General features: G+C 39.4%; 1 protein-coding gene across 6 annotated transcripts in view; it reads left to right on the top strand.

Annotated features, from left to right (window-relative positions):
* LOC120797181 (solute carrier family 12 member 6-like) overlaps nucleotides 1-20,989 on the top strand; it is a 33,139-nt gene that overhangs the window by 151 nt on the left and 11,999 nt on the right. For 4 of the 6 annotated variants that reach the window (XR_005708465.1, XR_005708464.1, XM_040140568.1 and 1 more), the window contains exons 2-14: nucleotides 3,851-4,732; nucleotides 8,858-8,952; nucleotides 9,645-9,773; nucleotides 11,577-11,723; nucleotides 11,827-11,881; nucleotides 15,669-15,799; nucleotides 17,414-17,655; nucleotides 17,747-17,874; nucleotides 17,951-18,136; nucleotides 19,238-19,402; nucleotides 19,937-20,035; nucleotides 20,534-20,591; nucleotides 20,745-20,919. Coding sequence is in view for 4 of the 6 variants with exons in the window: in XM_040140568.1 (XP_039996502.1) it covers nucleotides 4,519-4,732; nucleotides 8,858-8,952; nucleotides 9,645-9,773; nucleotides 11,577-11,723; nucleotides 11,827-11,881; nucleotides 15,669-15,799; nucleotides 17,414-17,655; nucleotides 17,747-17,874; nucleotides 17,951-18,136; nucleotides 19,238-19,402; nucleotides 19,937-20,035; nucleotides 20,534-20,591; nucleotides 20,745-20,919 (1,824 nt within the window). In the remaining 2 variants the exon portion in view is untranslated. Of the gene's footprint in view, nucleotides 1-1,133; nucleotides 1,255-3,182; nucleotides 3,233-3,850; nucleotides 4,733-8,857; nucleotides 8,953-9,644; nucleotides 9,774-11,576; nucleotides 11,724-11,826; nucleotides 11,882-15,668; nucleotides 15,800-17,413; nucleotides 17,656-17,746; nucleotides 17,875-17,950; nucleotides 18,137-19,237; nucleotides 19,403-19,936; nucleotides 20,036-20,533; nucleotides 20,592-20,744; nucleotides 20,920-20,989 lie in introns of those variants that run through there. The other 2 variants (XM_040140566.1, XM_040140567.1) reach the window with 2 other exon arrangements.

Here is a 20,989-nt window from a genome sequence, read left to right as displayed (position 1 = left end):
TTCAACGGAAATTTGTCGCTGTCTGTGAGATATCTGGTGTGGTCTGCGGAGTTGACTGTATAAGCGGTATGGCTAGCGCTAGCTTCGGCTAGCTACGCCGCCAACGGCCACCTCACCCGAGACAACCCCCCTCTCTCTCTCCTCCCTCCCCTGAACCTGTAGAAGTGATGGCTCAGTGCTTGTCATGCTGCTCTTCATTGTATGATGCTTAATTTGAACATAAATCACAACTCTGTCAATAACAAGCTAATTACTCCACCAGTTTATCCCAAATCAGCTGCACGCCTTTTTGAATTGCGTTAAAACCGCCGCGCTTTAAACGCCAGATGCCGCATTCCTTTTGTCATGTAAATGCTGTCTGAGGTCAGATTTGAAGCAACATATAGTCTCATAGTTTTATCGTAACGCCAGCTCTGACTGCAAGATTATTGGGAGGTGTTTACTGATCGGTTACAACCAGAATTATTATGGCTAGCTTAATTGGCTTAGAATGGCAACTGAGTGGCAGCTAGCTAGCGAGCATCACCGGCAACTGGGGTTTCCCTAAACATACAGGTTGAGACTAATTAGAGGAGTTTTATCTTAACTGATAAAGGCTTGCTTGGTTACATACTTGTCCCCGGATCACACTGATTACAGCTGCGTTAACATTAACCCCGTGACAGAGACTGACAGCTTGGCAAGAGAGCAAGAGAGTAAACACATGACATAACTATAGCTGTCAGATGAATGTCGCGGGGTAAAAAGTACCATGTTTCCCCTTTAATGTATTAGTGTGGAAGTAGCATAAAACTGAAATACTCAAGTAAGGTCCAAGTACCTTAAATTTGTATTAAAGCATAGTACCTTAGTAAATGTACCAGTGGTGAAAATCACTTTTTTATCGAATGAATCCGCGTGAATGTTATATTTCTACTCAGAGTTGTTTAAATTTCCTTTATAACAATATTTCTTAATCTATTTGAACATTTAATTGTTAAATTTAAAGCAGGTATTAAAAAAAACAGTTGCAACGGAGACAATCCATGTCTGGTCTTTACGGACTACATTTCGCAGGTAGCGCTGACAGCGTGTTTGTGATTGAGCAACGGCACTAAATGAGAAAGACTCTGCTGGGTTTTTTGTTTTTGTTTTTTTTGATTGGTTGATTGGACAACAAGTGCCGAGAAAACCAGGGACCGGAGCCAAATCTTCCCAGATACAACTGAAACAAGCCGTATGGTGGGAGCGTTCTTTACAGGAAACTTGAGCCAGGTGTGCTCTTTATGTGACTGTTGTGTGGAGTTTGAGATTTTCAACGGAAATTTGTCGCTGTCTGTGAGATATCTGGTGTGGTCTGCGGAGTTGACTGTATAAGCGGTATGGCTAGCGCTAGCTTCGGCTAGCTACGCCGCCAACGGCCACCTCAGCCGATACCCCCCCCCCAACGTACCTGTACCTGTACCTGTACCTGTAGAAGTGATGGCTCAGTGCTTGTCAAGCTGCTCTTCATTATATGATGCTTAATTTGAAAAAAAAAAAATCACAACTTTTTCAGTAAAAAGCTAATTACTCCACCAGTTTATCCCAAATCAGCTGCGCGCCTTCTTGAACTTTAAACGCCAGATGCCGCATTCCATATGTCATGTAAATGCTGTCTGAGGTCAGATTTGAAGCAAGTGGTGGCTAGCAAGTGAGCATCACCAGAAACTGGGGTTTCCTTAAACATATAGGTTGAGACTAATTAGAGAAGTTTTATTTTACTGATAAAGGCTTATTTGGTTACATAGTTGTCCCTGGATCACACTGATTACAGCTGCGTTAACATGAACCCCGTGACAGAGACTGACAGCTTTGCAAGAGAGCGGGATGACACACTCTCCTTATTTAGAGTTAATACTACGTTAATTTATTTACTTGCAACAGTATTTTGGATGTGAGCTCAGGTGCTATGATGCGGTATTTTAAAACCCCCCTTAATACTACCTTGTTGAAAAATCAGTAAGTTAATGTGATATGAAAGCCAAATAGGTAACATTACAGCCATTTACGGTTCTTTTGACTCAGATAAAACATTGCAGGGCTGCAACTAAGGATTGTTTTTTTTAATCAATGATTATTTTCCTGACTAACCAATTCATTGCTTCGTCAATAAAATGTCAAAAAATGCTTGAAAAGCCCAATGCAACGTCTTTTAATGTCTTGTTTTGTCAGACCAACAATCTGAATCCTATACATAATTAGTTTACTATCATGTACAACAAAGAAATGCATCAAATGCTAACATCTGAGAGGCTGCAGCCGGCATTTTTGGGTATTTTTGCTTAAAATAATTTATATTTGATTATCAAAATAGTTCAACATTTTCTGTTGATTGACTAATCACTGCAGTTCTAAAACAGTGAATTCAGAAAATTATCAGTAAGGTGGGCTTTAAGACCTGGAAAAGATCCTGTTTAAGCAACGTGTAGATTTTAGGGTATGTGGCAGGTCTTATATGGTATTGAAATGACATTAACCATGGCTCTTTGTGTATTTGTCTGTTGAATTAATCACTTGACCAGTTGCTGTGAATTAGGGTAACGCATCATCAATTCTGTGCCATGCATTATATAACAAGCATGATATCAATGTAACTGAACAGAAAAACAGTCCTCTGAGATCCAAAATAATAGCTTAAATTAGCAGAAATCAAGGCTGAATGGCTAGGGAGGAGAAAAAAATGTTCTGCACCTTGTCCTGCTGTACTAATATGCTGACTGACTTGCCACTGACTTGGCCAAACGCAGCTGGGAGTTTGTGAAAATAAATTAACCTCCTCTTCTCAGGGAGACGCTTTACAAGTTGAACACGAATGATGCGCATTACAGCTCCCTTCAGCTTGTAAAACCCATCTGCCCCACATTGCTGTATTCCCCCTTTCCATCTCTCAAGCATTATAAAACAGGCAAATGTGCCATGCTTCTGCATGCAGAGTGAGAGAAAACAGCCAGCAGCTACTGGCACAACCGGTTGGAACCGCTTTCCTTTTAATAATTAAATTATGAGCCAAGCTAAAAACAACAATTCAGCTGTATCCACCTGTCTTGTCACTTTTTTCCCAAGACGATTGAGTAAATTCCATAGGAGACTTTGCACCTGCAAGGCACACAGGCTAACAGTGAGGTTTATGCTGGTTATTGTTTTACACCTCGTTCATTTAGAGAGCTGTCGTGTTGTGGAAGGATGAAACCCCAGACACAGTTTTCCTAGAGTAAGTTTAACTTTTGTAAAAAGAGACATACACACCGATAAAGAAAATTAGGTGGAAATTATGAATTTATGGGCAAATGATGTAATATTTAGAGTACTGCTGTTTTGTTGACATTTATACTGTGTAGAAAGGTGTGTCGGTGCCTGCATTTGTTGATTTTTTTTTTTTTAGGAGCACGGCGTGGACTTAAAGGGACAACCATCTAATCTTTAACCCAAAAATTGGAACTACAGTGCTCCTTTTTCAGCTTTCTACTGTGCATGAATTTATTTAATGAGACTACAAAGGAATCATTGTAAACTGATTTATCTTTGCAAGTAAACACATGACACAAAGGTTGCTTGGTGATAACTCCTACATGTTACCACACGATCTCACAAGATTTGGTGAAAATCTGAAATGCAGGCTACAAGATTAGTGCCAGTTTTCCTAATTTTAATTCACATCACATGTAGCCTACTTACATTTTAATATATTGTGGTCCTTTTCACAAACATTTAGGCCAGTCTTTGCTGTATAAACTAACTTCTGCTTTATTATTTTTTTCTCTCTATCTCATCCCTCCCATCCTTGGCCTTACTGCACCGATGTCTTCCCCTGCCTTTGCTGTGATTACAGTTGGGTTCTTTCAGTAGAAAGACACTTTTATCTCTAAGGGGCATGTCAGTGACATTTTAGTTATGTTTACCTGAGAAGAGGCAGAGAGAAAGACGAGTTTAGCACACTGACTTTTATCCTGAACCTACATACTGTAGGTAGAAAAGATACTGCACAGAAACACTATTTCGGTTTGATTTTGTAGAAGAAGGAAAAAGATTTAGTTTGAAATTACAAGAAGGGACACCCTCAGCTTTTTGTGTATATGTACTTAGCATCTCTGATAACTGCTTGAAGCTACACAGTCACATGTTTATAGTAAAGGAACTGGTCCTCCTGTGCTGGTATCAATTATGCATTACTAAATCCATTATTTTTCAAACAGGATCATAAAGACTTTTGATACTCATAGGCACAGAAAGAGGCATGTTGTACATTTTCTTTCACATGCCTGGTTGGAGACGACTAGTTTGCTTCAATGGAGAATTGGAGCTAAAAAAGGACAAACTGTAGAGGCCGCTGTTACCTCAGCATTACCTGGGAGATAGCGTAGCCTAGCCTAGCTTAGCTCAGGTCAGCACACCCCTGCTAGCTAGTCCGAGACCCCCGCCCCTTAACCGTCCTCCTTCTCCTACATCCCACACAGCAACCCCCCCCCCCCTCCGTCTAACTTTTCCAAGTGAGTTGTCATGGCATCAGTGCGCTTCACGGTGACGCCCATCACGGCGGAGGACCTCCCGGGGTCTCCTGACATGAGCTCCTGCTCTGGCCCCCACGTATGGTTTGGCTCCAGAGAGAGCGTCAATCGAAGTGACCCACTGAGCGAGGCGTCGGGAAGCCTGACGACCACTACAGCAGGAGGAGGTGGGACCGACACGCCGGACCTTAGTAGCGCGGAGCAAGGTGAAGAACCAACACATGCAACACAACACAAAACACGCACATATTTATTATGTGTTGTTGCCGTGGTTTCAAGTGACACATGGCAAGATTTTTTTTATGTTTAAAATATACTTCACAAGATGTGTTCATGCTTTTTATGTGGGACAGAAACCATGGCTGGAAGGCCTCTTGCATGCAGATCAAACACCTATTCTGTGTAACAACATATCACTGTATTTTATTTAATCCCTACTCTAATCTAAACTACTTAGATTGCTACAGACAGTTTAATCCATATGTTGGAGACATGTAAGACAGCCACTCCTCTACCATGACACACTGGCTGAGAAATAAGCATGTAATGTCACACATTCCTGAACAGTTGAACCTGTCTTAACGTGTCTAAAGTCCTGCATTGAAAGGGGTTGCATTTTGAACAGCATGTGGCCATTGGATTCCCATGAAGTTCTGTAAACAAAATGCAATAGCAGTTGGGGAAAAATGTCTCTTTTGGGTCTCTGTAAGGACAAAGCACATACAAGAGTGAAAGCACAAACATTAAGGGGAACATGCTCCAAATCCAGAAATGTAACATATAAAAACATATACAAATAGGGAAAACAAATGCAAAAAGGATTTTTGCACCACTAGGGCTCCAGGATGCCTGCGGGGAGTGTTGGCCCTGATTTGGATAAGCAGCTATGTTACAGACACTTTTGCTTGCCCATCAGGCTTTAGAGTGCAGTTTCTTGACCCTACATTGCATGATTTCTATATTTATTTGAATGTTTTTATGCATCAACTTCTTGCTGCCATTTGGATCTGTCAGTGTGTGAATTTGTCTCATGGATCTTTAACTCACTCACACGTTCCAGACAGAGTACCATTCATTAATTACAGTTTTAACACAGAAATTCATACACATCCACTGTGAAATCAGTCATGCTGTGTTCCAGTACAGGCAGCACACTGGCACAGACTGGCTGTGCAGGAGTGAGGCCATTGGCAAGAGAGATATTCAAGCTCACAAGATTTCAACCAGCTCTGTCTCCAAAATGTCCGTTTAATGGGAAGTAAAAAGTGCTATTTTTTTTATTCACTATCATGGATGTCTCAAGTTTAAAAAGGTGTTTTTAAATGTGATTTATGCCTCTCAGTGTCATTAAGCTCTCCCATTTGTTTCATAAGTGAGAGCTTGACTTCTGGGTGCTCCCTCAGGGAGTCCACAGCAAAATCAGCAACAGTTCAACGCCACCGTTATTGCACTGAGCAGACGATGAGAACAATAAGAGGACTAAAATGTATGCCTATTGTGATCATGGTGTAGGATTCACTTCCCCCACTGCTGTTCAGCCCACCTCCAGAGTAGATACAGAGATTCAGGTCTTAACTTTATGGTAGCTGACAGCAGAAACCTTTTCACATGGACTCAGTTTTTACAAGTGCAGATGGACACCTTGTAAGTCTACTTTGACATCGTTTTTGTCTGACTGCTGCGACTGCAGTTGTCATATGGAGTGCAGCAATTCACTTTCCAGAAGTGTTTAAGAATAGCTGTGCTGATTCACAGACTCAACAAGGGTGTTATAACTGTGGAAAGATGTAACTGTAATAGCTGCAATCGTCCACTTAAGCAGTTGTATAGCCGTACATGCCCCATGTTGTTTAATAAGCTTCCATAAATACAAATTTAGCCTGTTAAGTTTCGATCAGGCTGTTGTGATGCAGTGGTTGTTTCTATAGCAAAACAAAGAGGAAAATTGTCGGACACACAACTGCATAACCCTCCTGTACAGCCTGTCCGTCTTTCTTTCTATCACCCACACAAAAAATATCAGAAATAGCAGAGCAGTTGTCTCCCGGGCGGCTGAAAGAGAAAACCAGCAGGCTGACAAAAAAAATGCTGCTGTTAATGTGAATGAGTCAAGATCCTGAAAGACGATGACGAGGAGAGGAGGCAGGAGGAGTAGAGAGTTATTTTCAGACAGGTCAAATGCTCTGTGATCTATTATTTTTGACACCAATAAAGCTAGCTGTTGAATTTGATGTCCTTAAAGTCCACATACACACATCAGGCTCCAGTAGCTTTCTGCTTCACTGGTTGCTCACATGTTCACACATACAGAACAAGGCATCATACTGAGGTGTGGTAATCTCAGGTGGAGGACTCCTCTTGGGGAACACACACAGCAGACAGCTGTGTTCCACTGTGTTCGGTTCAGTGTGAACACTGCGGTTCAACAGCTGAGGTATTTACAGAGGTATTCACAGGACAGCAATTTTTTTTTCTGCACTAATAACTCACAGGTGATTCTGGACAGAGGAGATTGTAGCCCAACCAATAGTAGAACAGTTTAGTCTATAAAATGTCAGAAAATAGTGAAAAATTATAATTATGTAGAGCCCTAGGTGTGTCTTAATATGGCTTTTTTGTCCAACCAATTAATTGTTAACAGCTCTACATCAGATCATCAAAATTAGCATGGGTGTCAGTGCATCAACTCTCCATTAATTAAATACTATAGCTACAGCTGATTGATACTGTTGCAACTGTAGTGTCAGGAAGAGTAATCAGTGTTACGAGGCAGCAGTCCAGTCCGTCAGTCTGAGCAAAGACGGTCTCAGCCGTTAGGAAGTGTTGACATCCATAAGACGCTGTCATTGACTCTGTGACTCCTGACTATCCTGATCAACAGGTTAGGCATACATACCGCAGGAACATCCAATGTCTGAGTGTGTGAACTGCACGTTCTTGCTGACATGCAATGAAATGTGTGTGCACGCCCTGATGTGTATCTGTATTTATCCAAAACGACTACATTTTATGCCAGAAAAAATGTACACATAGCCCGATTAGCTTGTTAGTTAATTTTTTACCACAATGCCAGCATGCTCCAGCCACTGAATATTAACCAGCAAGTTGGTGTGGGGTCAGTTTCACACTCACTATCTTGGGCCAAATGAAGGACTATAAACATGATGGGAAGTTACCACCCACCAGCCAAATGCTTGCATTTTTTTTTCTCTTTACATGGCTATCGACTCTTTCTCATCGTGTAACCAGCTGATACTCTGTACTTGTCTGATAAGAAAGTTGCTGATGCATTTTGGGATGTGCCAGCTAGTGTGTCATGCAGTTTTCTCTCTGGACTAAGTATGAAAGTATTAATTCGTGGATGCAGTGTAAAGCAGCAGTTCCCTAACTTTTTGGCTTGTGACATCTTAAAATTAATTAAAGTGCAATGTACTTGTATCACAGCTTATGTGCACAAGTTGGGAGTATGTCTACCAATTTGAAAGATTTTTACAGGCCTGAGGAGATGAAAGTATTTGGTATTTCACATTAAAAAAAAAAAAAAAAAAAAAAAAAAAAGGGGGCAAAAAGACTTAATTTTTTGTAACAGATTTTTTTCTGTCTTTCTCATCTCTTTTCATTTCTTTTGTGATGGGCATTTCATGATAGGTTTTTGAAGTTTCAGAGACTAAACAATTAATTGACAAATCAAAAAAGTAACTTTCATTAATCAATAATGAAATTGATTGTTAGTTGCAGGCCTAAGGGATATAAATTTTCACTTTTTAATAGAACAAACTATAGAGACATGGGAAATACTTCAGAATGGGAGGATAGCATCAAAGGGTAAGAGTAAGATTTTAACACATAATACAATGTTGATGTACCAATCGACTGTTAAAAAGAGTATCTCATTTTTCTTTTTTCTTTTTCATAGACCCATGCTTGACATAGGTCTCAAGTCCAGTCACATATGAAAATCCTACTTTGAAGTGTGTCACTGGGCACGGCCGTTTTCGAGTGTGGCGGAGCAGGGAGGGAAGTGATGTTGCTGACTCAGGTGCTGCTGATGCAGTGGTCTGTGCTGACTGAGGTGGAAATGAATTGGTGACATGGTGGCTGTTGTATTAAACTGTGTGTGTGCGTGTGTGTGTGCGACGTGTTTGTGTGGGGGAGAAAGTTGGAATGAATCTGAGTGCAACTCGACCCCAAAAGGCCATGGTGACAGTGAGGAAAATGGCCAATAGTGTGTCCAGACCTATTAAAGTTGGTTTCCGGCTGTGTCACTCTTCTCTTTTTTTCCTCTCTCTCCATCCTTCTCTCTGTCTCATTATCTCTTTATATGTGTCTAGGTGATGGAAATTCCAAAATCTCCAGTGTGTATATCAACAACCGTCATGGGGTGGATGACAATGACTTCTACAACAGAAACTTGGCCTTATTTGAGGTTCGAAACACACTATTGATAAAACTCCGGCACATTTTAATCATGTTATAAATATTCTGCAAACTTGGCTTTGTATTAAAGGTACAAGGAACTTTTTCTTGTGGCCACATTTTCAGCTTTCCTTAAAATGTTCATTTTTCTTGTTTTTAGTATACATGTATAAAAACAGAATCTCCAAATGGTGGCTGTTTATTTGCCAATTTGTCTGCTAAACTAGAGCCAAAAATAAACCACCATTTGGTTGTTGGGTGCAGATCATTTTAGTTTTTATAGATTACAAGGTTCCCTGGAAACAGCTCTGTTTTCTATCTCCAACTTCTTTAACAAGTCATATAATATCCCTCTTTGTTTCTTAATTGCCTGTTCTTTTATCTCGTCTGTTTCCTACCTCTGTGCTTGTCATCCTTTCTTTTCTTCATCTTTCTTGTTCTTCACCCACTTATTCTCCCTTCTTTATGCCCTCCCCGCTTCCGTGTCATTTCTATACACTGTCCTTGCTCTTTCTCTTCTTTCTCTCTCATTCCCCCCTTCTTCTTTACTCCCTGGCTATCTCATTCCTCCCCTCTTCTCTGCTTTCTTTCGCTGCCTTTTTTTCATTTCTTTCCACCCTATTTCTACCTTCGCCATCCCCCTCTACCACTCTTTGTTTCCCGCCTCCTCCCACCTTTCTCCCCTCTTTCTTCATCTCACAGGAGGAGATGGACACATGGCCAAAGGTGTCTTCTCTGCTCAGTCGCTGGGCCAATTACACCAACCTGACACAGGGGGCCAAGGAGCACGAGGAGGCCGAGAACATCGGTGAGAAGAAGAAAGCCAGCAAGGTATACCAGGCTTGCCAAACTCATCTTTTTAACTGCTAATAGACTTTGAAACTCATCAAGGGGAAAAAAACAAAAAACAAAACAAAGTAAAAGATTAAAAGCACAGTAAGCACATAAGAAACAGAAGTGTACTAACAGTGTTTATGTTAACAGAATCGAATCAATATTTCAATGAGATTGGAATTAAATACCTGTATCACAGGATGAAAAATTTATTCAGCTAAAGCAAAACTAAAATACGCAGTTATTTTCTGTTTAAATGTGCTGTAGGACTTTTATGCCCATGACAACACCCATACCTTGTGTATGAGCCCAGATGTACTTTGTCTTGCTGTACAGTGTTCTTATACTACAGCAATTACAACCAAGATGATGGTTATGGGCACAACTCTGACGCAACAGGTACACAGTTTAAATGATCATGATCACAGCAGGAAATGTCCTCAAGTGACCTTGAAACATTCTACCTGAAGCAATATAAAGGAATAAAATGGAAAGAACCAAAACACTTATCGCTCTAAAAATTTAAATTAAAAAATATTAGATTTAACCTATGCTCATTGAGTCCCTGACAAATGTTCAACTATTGCCCTTTTGACTCAGCGTCTGTAAGTGAAAGTACAGTAGGATGTGACCCTTATCTGAACTGAAATCCCTGCTGATAAGGAGCCGGCTGGCCTATATAAGACAGTCTGCTTTGGTGGTTCAGAGAAATGTACCATTTCCACCCTGTTCTGACCGTACATTTGCAGGATTGGACCCATTTGCCAACAGACGGCTGGGGATGTTAACCACAGCATTTTTAATCCTCCCTTCTGGCCACACAGCGTGCTCAGAATAAGCATTAACATAAGTCTGCCGCATCAGGATGGTGTAGTGCAGTGATTTCCAAGGGATACTTCTGCAGGTGCCAGGGGGTACATTGTGGAGTAGCTAAGCTAACTTAAAAAGAATATTTTAAAAGATATGTCCACATATTCGTGTTAAGGAGGAAAAAAGGGCAGGTTTACAAATTGGTGCAGTGCTGATCTTTAGTGAATTTTTGTCGTAATGACCAGTAAACTAGCAGCCACAATATGCACAGTACACATCTCTGACCAACCTGAGGCTGTTGAAACACCATGTTTTGCAGTTAGAGAATGTAGGAAATCAAGTGAACAGAGAACTCTAAATAGTTATCTTAAAGCAATGAATAAGTGGTTGAAATATTTAGCTAAAATAATGGGTACATGGTTGAAATATGTAGTTAAAAGTAATTTATAAAAAAAGTCTAAAAGTAAACTAAAAGTAATTGCTAAATGGTTGAAATAGTTAGCATATTATAATTGGTTAATGAATGAATGAAACACATAGCTAAAAGTAATTTATAAACAGTTGAAATGCAGTAGATGGCTGAAAGTAATGGAGTAATGTTTGAAACGTCCAGCTTCTGCCAATCCAAGTGATGGTACTAAAAATGCAAACTTGACATTCAGTTGAATAGAAAAACAATATTCACTATTATATAGGAAAGTATAAATGAACATCCAGTTTGAAATCAGTTTAAATGAACACATTTGGAACATGGCAGTTGGTGTCAATGAAGGGGTACAGGGGGGTATGTGGTTTGGGATCCACTTCTATAGAATGTGCCTATGTACTATGTTTCTCTCTGTTTACCTGGAAGATAAAGTAGAAATAAAGGAGACTGTCCAAATAGACACTTAAAAAGAATAACATTATCTACTATGTTTGGGCTTTGCTGCTGATAATAAATTGGACTTGATTTTTTTGTTCCTTCTCTCTGCTGTATGTACCTTCCAGTCACTACAGATGGGGACTTTTATGGGTGTGTACCTGCCTTGCATCCAGAACATCTTCGGCGTCATCTTGTTCCTGCGGTTGACCTGGTTGGTGGGGATTGCTGGGGTGCTGCAGGCTCTCTGTATTGTCTTCTTATGCTGTTGCTGTGTGAGTATTTGGTTCTGTAGATACAGTATGTAAGCAGACAGGCATGATGAGACAGATTATGAAAACTTTCTAAACTGGCTCTTTGTCTGTCTCTCCTCTTCAGACAATGTTGACCGCGATATCGATGAGTGCGATCGCCACTAATGGAGTTGTACCAGGTATGCCTTTACCTCTCTGTCTTTCCTTTTCATCCTTTTGATATATGTGGATTGAACGGCACAGGTGTGACCTCCTTCACTAAGCCTAAACACAAAACCTACCTTGAAGTTAGGACAATTTTGTCATGGAAATAAAATTTGTGGTTCTGTATACGTCAGCTGGGGAGCATCACTATAAAGCTATAGCTTCAAATGTCAAATTCCAAAAAGCAAGAGATTCATCCTCTCATCGAAAGGGAGGAAATTAACTGGAAATAAAAGATTAGGAAAAAAGTCCTGTTAAAATGATTAGATCAACAGATAGTTTACTGACAGAAAATTAAGGAATTATTTTTACTATTAATTCCTTAAGTTAATTTTCAAGTGAAGTATTTGCCCTTCGCAGAATAAAAAGGCCAAGATTAAGGTGTTTTCTATTTCTCATGATAGTGCAAAATTCATATTTTGAGATTTTTTTTTTTTAAATCTCAAACTGTTGGCTAACGAAACATTGCAGTATAGAAACTGCAAAAATGAGTTTGAGTTAACTTAGAAACAGTCTCTTAATTACACAGTTCACCAGAGAGGAGCTTATTTTTCAACTGTAGAATAAGGGGCAGCTGTGGCTCATGAGGTAGAGCTAACCGGAGGGTCGGTGGTTCGATCCCCCTGCTCCTCTCATCCGCATGTCTAAGTGTCCTTGGGCAAGACACTGAACCCCGATGTATCATAGGTGTATGTCTAGAAAGCACTGTATGAATGTGTGTGTGAATGTGGCAGTAGTGTAAAATCTTTGATTGGTCTAGTGGACTAGAAAAGCGCCATATAAGTGCAGTCCATTTACCATGTTCAGTACAAGTCTTGGGCATAATTCTGTAATAACTAAGTTTAAGGGATCCTTATTAAAATTTTAATTTGTTATGTAAAATATTTAATGTGTCGTTTATTGTTATCGGCCTCAAGAGATTCAGTGTCAGACAGGCTCTAGTTAATTGCACAGTGGAAAGTAAAGGTAAAAAGGTTAAATAAATGTAGATAGATAAAATAAGCAGAGGTTTTTGGTTAATCCAGTCTAATAAATACCAGATAAATCGCAGTAACAATCCTGTTAAACCAGAATCGAAAAGGAGTTATAGTTTTCTCACAGTGCTGCAGTTTGCGTCTGTGGGCTGTCACTCTTTCATGTCATTCATGTTTGTCTACCTGTCATGTGCTTTACTGCAAATGAGGTTCAGCTACCTTGGTGGTTCTGCAGTGAAACTGCAGTAAAACACAACCAGTGAAGACAGAGGTGAGGACTTGCAAATGCAGCTGACAGAGAACATTTTAGCCAGTATGTAGGCTTCAGTATGTGACTTCTCATCTGCTATCTGATTCTCACAACAAGTTGAAGCTTATTTCCACAATAATGCAAATTTTTATAGCGACCATTTTGAGTTTACCAAACCAAGTGAGCTCTAAGATGATCATTTCAATTTTCCAGGTTGTTTACCACCAATTTTACTTTTCATCTTCCAGCTATGGCGGAGTTGATAAATTTGCATATGTTTTTTTCTAATGAGTGTTATTTCTGTTTGTCCTGTCTTTCCTTCTATACCTCTCCCTCTCTGTCTGTACACATTAAAAACCCAGAAAATGTATCCGCCATTGACTTTACCTTTCACTGAAATGCCTCAAGCTGAATTTCCCAAATGTCAAAGTAGTGTGATATTTCCACTAGCATGTGACATTTCGATAATTCAATGTAGAAATAAAACCTTCGGTAGGTAACATAGAGAATTAATGTCTAACATGTCTTGTTTGGCATCAGACATTTCATTTCATGCTCTTTTTCTCACCTGAACAGCTTCAAGTTCTCATGCTTTCTCACCATCTAGTTTCAGATGATAGTTAATACTGTATGTATATAGTTTACTGTGGTTAATGTAAAGGATTAATCAAAAAGTGTTTGGCTTACCAAATACAGCTCAGCATCAAAAATCTGTAGGTGGAAACACGTGTCATTTTAGTGATGGCTAAGAATGAAGGTGTTTTGTTGTTATACTTTTTATGTTTTTGAGTTCAGTGATTGTCATTGGAGAGAGTTTTCCATTGACAGTTTTTGGAGCATGCTTGCCTTGTTCAGGAACTTCTCGGTGGCAGTTAGGGTAGTGGTATTCGTTCAGTTTATCAGACTTATGTGTTTGTCAACTGAACAGGAAATATGTAAGAGCCTTTTGTTTTAAAGGGTTGCATTTTGGAAACCAAACACTGAATTCTGAACTTACAGTCAGTAGTGAATTTGTAGTTGCTCTTACTATATGACTCCCTCATATAATCTGTTTATAACTGGTTCAAATTATATCAGCAAATTATTGTGACTGTTTATTTGAACTCACTTGGAGTACTAGTTGCATAGTGTAATTCTGTCTGCAGCTATCTACTTCAGTAAGTTTAACACAATTAAGGCTGGGTTTATTTTGAAATCCTGCCAATACAGTGTTTGAGTTTTGGTTACAGATAATGATACAGCATTTTTCGATAGTCTGGTTACAGATATCTGAATCACTGCCCACATGTCTGGTGTTGTGCCCACTGATGGCAGTTTCCTCGGCTGGAGAAACAATAAACCAATTTGGCTTAGTTGGCTGGATTAAGAATAGGGATGTCATTTTCTTACAAAGCTAGCTAGCTGCCTAGCTGTGGCAAATGGCTATGAAAAATGGCAAAAAACCTGGATGAGATTGTTGATTGAGATCGAGTTGTTGTAAATTGACTTGCAGAAAGAAAAACTCATGAATCAACATATTTCTCTGATCAGTGTTAAAAAAAAGGGGGGGTTAGATAGGTCACTCACAACTGATTTAGAAAAAATTAGATCTATAATGCTACAGATACATAAAAAAATAACCCCCCCAGCAAGCACTTAGCAAATGCTAATGAATGTATGTGATGTCAGGCTGAGTAAACAAAGTGAAACAAAATGACAGTTCAGTCTGATTACCAGCCTACTTTTTTTATATGAGAGATTTATATGAAAATGCATTTTTGTGAGCTTTCTAGTTAGGCATCATATTTACAGATTGTAAAGCTCCTTAAGGGAAATTTGTGATATTGGGCTACATAAATAAAAACACAAGCAGCCGCAACATAGTTTGCCTGAATAAAAGTTAAAAATTTTGATAGTAATCAGTAACTGTCAGATGAGAGAACAAGTAAGCAAAACTATAAATCTGATTAGGCATTTGATGCCAGCTTTCAGTAAGGACAATTTTTCAATGCTCGGTGCTATCGGCACATTTTGGTCGGCACCAAGAAATTGTTGAGGCTTGATAACCAGCCCTTAACACAGCCAAGAGTTTACTCCAGATGCAGTAAACTCAACCCAGTCCTGTACAACGAGTGAGGCAAAAAACAGTTGTAAAAAAGTCATTTGCAGATACGATTTGACGAAAGCTCTAATCTGTATTCTTACTCCAATGTGTCAAATAGAACATTATGCTTATTTCTACAAGCATAGGATGACTTCTCTCATCAGCTGTCCTCTTTTCTCTCCCTTTACATCCTAACATCATAATGTTACTAACCATCCATCCCCCTCTCTCTTTTTGTGTCCCATCTCTTCTTCTTGTTCAACATCTGTCTTTCCCCTTCGCCATCCTTCCTTCTTTTCTCTTTACAATCTCTTTAATTTTTCCTCCTTTTTTATTCATCTCCCATCCTTTTTTTTTTTTCCCTCTCCATTTCCACTTCTTCAACCCTGGTGTACAACCTGCCCTGCTCTTTGTCTTTTTCTCTCTCTCTATCTCTCCCCTCCACCCTCCTTTAGCGGGAGGCTCCTACTTCATGATCAGTCGCGCTCTGGGTCCAGAGTTTGGGGGGGCAGTGGGCCTGTGTTTCTACTTGGGGAACACCTTCGCGGCAGCCACGTACATCCTTGGAGCCATCGAGATCTTTCTGGTGGGTTTTTGGCTTCTTCCTCCTCATCATCATAATTATTAGTAGTTATCATTGGCATTTGCCTTACACCACCATTATGTCTGGTATCATTTTAGTTAGATTTATGGCCCTTTCACTTATTCATTTATCACCTTTTTTCTTAATTTCATGTCACATCAGTGCTTCAGGACAGTTTTGGTTCCGCAACTGTTTATTGCCTCCGTTATGAGTGTTTTTCTTATTTAAAAACTTAATGTCACTTAATGTCACTCCAAGCACTGAGCAACATGCTCAGCACTGAGCAACAGTGCTGAGAATGAGCGACATATAATTATATGTATAATGTGATGTTGATATACAACATATTGTGATATAGGGATGTGCCAGTATCAGATTTTCATGCTATGATTATTTAGACCAAAAATTTCATGGTAAGCAATATGATCATGATAATTATAAAACTGTCCTGTAATACTACTATTAGTTCAAAAATGTGATAGAAATAACTTCATCGCATAGTTGCCTTGGAATTATTAAAACCTAACAAATGTAACAAATGAGTTGGATTCTGCAAGTGAACCAGCCTTATGAAATATATATTATATCTTTAAACATCATAAACAAAAGCAGATTATTTGTTTAAAGTTTAAGACAGTTGTCCAGAAGTTTTAAATGCAGTGCAATGCAAAAAAATTAGTGCACAGAGTCGATCACTTGTGCTCACTTTATTTAAGACATTACTGTCCTCAGAACATCTTTCATAAGGTTAAAATTCATTGAATTGTAGTGTGCAGGATTTTTTGCCCTTTCACGGTCAGAGTTTATGATTTTACCCACTTGTCTATCAGAATTTCTTGAGTGCAAGAACTTAAAGAAAGTATGTGTTACCTTCTGGGTGTCAATAGTTAAAAAACAGAATGTTATAACATAATAGGGATGGGCTACAGCTCTATCATGCTCTTACAAGTCATGGCCAGAGTAGCTAGAGGTAGACTGACGGAGAGGGAGCCTGGTTTACTTGTCCTGGGAGGACTGCGTTGTCGCTGTTTGATAAACAGCGTTACCTTGTGGTTTATCGAAATAAAACTGCTGATAGAATTGCAGAGCTGTGCTGTGTTCACGATGTCACCTGAAAACAGCAAAAGTCACGCTAATGATGGTATTAGGAATCGCTGGTTGTGTTGTTACCATCAGAATGTTTCACCGCAGTAGATATTAGCTAGATCGCGATTGTGATACAGTAAATTTTCCAGCATATTTAATACGTGGCAAATCAAATTACTTATTTACATTGATTCAAAAATTATGTAAAAATCCAATATTGTTATTAGAGTCCTGTTCATTGATTTGCAACATTGCCCACAAGGGTCTAATAAACCAGACCACAGTAGAAATGGCATAACAAAATCTGGAAATCTGACAAATTCAAATTGCACAACCCTAATATGTGCCATTATAAACCCATTACAAGCAGTTATTTATAGCGCCAAGTGCCCTAAAAATTATCTGTGATTATGCATCTTTTATTTGCACTTTCTGATTAGATTAGATTTAAACTTATTTCATTAAATTAATGTAGTGTTCTCCTTGTCTCTGTTGAATTTTGTCACACTCTCATCTCCCTCTATCCTTCAGATGTACATAGCACCTAAAGCAGCCATTTTTGAGTCAAAGTACCCCGAAGGTGAAGGGGCAGCCATGTTGAACAGCATGCGGGTCTACGGCTCCATCTTTCTCCTCCTGATGTCCTTGCTGGTCTTTGTGGGCATGAAATATGTTAACAAACTGGCCTCCATTTTCTTGGCCTGCGTCATCGTCTCAATCGTTTCCATCTATATCGGAGTGCTGGTCTCTGCCTTCAAACCAGCCAATTTTCCGTAAGTGCTGATTTTACATTTCCAAAAATACAACGCTGACCAGTCGTTGAACTCCTATGGTCTTGACTGACTGATCTGCTTCTGTCTGCAGCGTGTGCATGCTGGGAAACAGAAGCATCAACCGTCATGAAATTTATGACAACCATTGTGCAAAAACCATCCTGCTGCAGATCAAAGAGCCAGTGGGAGGAGATGATGTGAACTTCACCGCTATTATCGGTGGGTAGCAGAGGAAGACCAGTGGTATTAGTTACATCCATTCCGTTTTCTTGACGTTCTGTATCCATCCCAAAAGGAACCAGCACTGTAGGCCCGAACTTGGACCCCGACAACGCCCCTGTTCTGGTGGAAAGGACCACATATCTTTGGAAGCAGTTTTGCCAGGGCCCAGAGCTCAACTCCTCCTGTGACGAATACTTCATGTCAAACAATTTTTCTGAGATTGAAGGGATCCCCGGTCTGGCCAGTGGGATCATTTCAGGTATAGTGTGTTCGTGTGTGTGTGATGTGGAGCATGTGTAGGCATATGGGAATACGTGAAGCATTTCAGTACAAAGGGTGTATACCTACATTAAAGTATTTTAAGAACACATGAGCAGGCAAAACTCTTAAAAGTAGCAAGTTGTGCTTTTTCATGCCACCAGTCATTTTCTATGAGCATCGTTGACAAAATTAAATGAAAATGTATAAATGAAAATTCTACCTTTTTTATTTGTTGGCATTGATCCAAAAGGAATTTTACCCTCTTATAAAATACTTAGAAGACATTTACTTTCAGTTCAACTAATAGATTTCAAGGAAATACACATATTCCATGCTAAGAGTTAGATGAGAAGATTGTTGCTTTGTGTCTGTTTAATCTGTTCAAAAACAGAAGTGTAAAAACTACACTTTGTGGTTTTAAAGTCAGTTACATGCTGTAAATAGTTCTTGGCTGAATGCTGTTTAATTTTTTGCACTTAGTTTTTTGTATCAATTAAACAAAATTTAACATGTTAATTAGTGAGCTGTGGAGGTGTTGGCGGGATAAATTTTTTTTTTTTTTTTTTTTTTGATCCTGTGGATCAAGCTGGGTTACTATGTAGTCATCGGAGTGGCATCCATCTTCTCATCTAACTCTCGGCAAGAAAGCCAAAGGGTATTCCCTTAATGTCACACTATTCTTTTAAGTCAAATTTGGTGCTGTGCACTACTCATTTAGCCACATATGGAAGCTACATTCCTCAAATGGTACTTTTTGCATCCACATAGCCACAAGGGTCAGAGTATATAAATTATGTCATCTACTCATCTCTGTGAGGGTCTCTTCAGTCATAAATTTTGATCGCGGACGTCTGTGCAAACCCAGGCTGTACGTGCCTACAAGTAAACAAGTCTGCATGCCATGAACGGGTCCATATACGTAGTAGCAGTAGCAGTAGCAGTAGTAGTAGCAGTAGCAGTAGCAGTAGCAATGACAGAATCGCATCTGCTGTCCATGTTTGTTTTGAAGAGCAATATTAATTCGACTCGGTTCATAAGGATGAACAATAATAACTACATACTCTTGCTAACTAGCACATATTGAATTTCGTCCTCACAGAGAACGTGTGGAGCTCCTACCTCAGCAAAGGGGACGTGGTTGAGAAAGGCTACCGTAACTCCTCTCCTTTTGCACACCCACCATCCACACACCAGCCTTGTGTGTTTGCTGACATCACCACCTCCTTCACGCTGCTGGTAGGCATCTTCTTCCCGTGTGTCACAGGTAAGCACTTGTTTCTTTTTTTCCTTGCTCTTCCTCGAAAGCTAAACCAGCAGTGGTAAAGGCCAACTTAGAAACAGAAATACAGAGTGTATAAGAAATGTAAACATAATTCTGTTATGAAAATGCAATGTTGACAGTAAGAACACAGTGACTGTGATATTGATTCTTGGCCATAGAACAGTTGCCATTTCAGGATCAGTGACTCTTGTTCTTTCTTTTCAATTCTTGGATTTCTTTTTTTACTCATTCAGTATAATAAAATGAAATTCAATTCTGTGGTATCCAATTTGAGTTTCATACTTTAACTTGAAATCATAAACGGTTCAAAACTGATGCATTTTTCTACACTAATTAGATGCATTTTAAAAAAGAATGATATTCAAGCTAACATCAAGGGGTTCTCGGCCTCTAAAAAGTTGGTATTTTGAAAACAAATCTATTTATGATACATATTAATGCCACTGAGTTATTCTACTAGTAATTCTTATATTAATATTTCCCTCTTCATTTTAATGGTTTTCTTCTTCTCCTCAGGAATCATGGCTGGTTCGAACCGGTCAGGGGATCTGAAAGATGCCCAGCGCTCAATCCCCACTGGAACCATCCTCGCAATCCTCACCACTTCCATCGTCTGTATCTTTTCATAATATATATTGATTCAGTATCCAGGCACTCTAAGTAAAAAAAAAAAAAAAACTCAAAGCCCCATTCACACATTTTTGTCTCAAGTGAGCTAGAATGACAACACAGTAAAACGCAGCTTTCCAGAGAATTTGTGTTAAGTATTATTGTCTAAACAAATACTAGCTCCTCTCTGCACCTCAACAATGAATTGTTTGGGTAAAATGCTGTTTTGATGGTATGAAATAACTGTTAGATCTTAATATTTCAAGATAATTAGGGAATTTTTAGTCAGCTTTTCTCTGTATTGTTAAGGAAAGGGTTTGTCTCCCTTTTCCTTTGAGTTTTTGATGTGCTATCTCTTTCAGTTTTTTATGCATCATTTTGTGACTACCACTGTAGCTAAAAAGATTGCTTGTTTTATGGTACTATTATCTCTGAAAGGCACTTAGGGCACATTTGATTTGATTTGACTGCTTGGCGTTGTTTTCCTGAGTGCTGTCCATCCAGACCTGAGCAGTGTTGTTTTGTTTGGCGCATGCATTGACGGGGTGGTCCTCAGAGACAAGTCAGTAAATCTGCTCTTTTATCTGTCTGTATGTGTGTGTTGTATCCTGTTATATGACAGAGAAATAGATTTTTATTTTGTGTGCAAATTTTTGTCCACTGTTTTACTGTTGTAAAATTTTCAAAATGCTTGATGTGTGTTTGCCTCCTGCAGATATGGAGACTCAATAAAAGGAACTCTAGTGGTGGGGACTCTGGCTTGGCCCAGTCCCTTCGTCATTGTGATTGGCTCTTTCTTCTCAGCATGTGGCGCAGGCCTCCAGTCGCTGACTGGCGCACCCCGACTCCTGCAGGCCATTGCCAAGGACAACATCATCCCCTTCCTCTGGGTTTGAGCTGCAAATATTCATTTTAATTACAGGGAACAAAAATTCAAATAAGAGTTGTTGCGAACTGTCT

The sequence above is a fragment of the Xiphias gladius genome, chromosome 12 (genome assembly GCF_016859285.1).
Source record: "Xiphias gladius isolate SHS-SW01 ecotype Sanya breed wild chromosome 12, ASM1685928v1, whole genome shotgun sequence".
In the NCBI taxonomy this organism is placed as follows: Eukaryota; Metazoa; Chordata; class Actinopteri; order Istiophoriformes; family Xiphiidae; genus Xiphias; species Xiphias gladius.
Note: the sequence above shows the minus strand (reverse complement) of the source record. Positions and strands in the feature narration are given on the sequence as shown.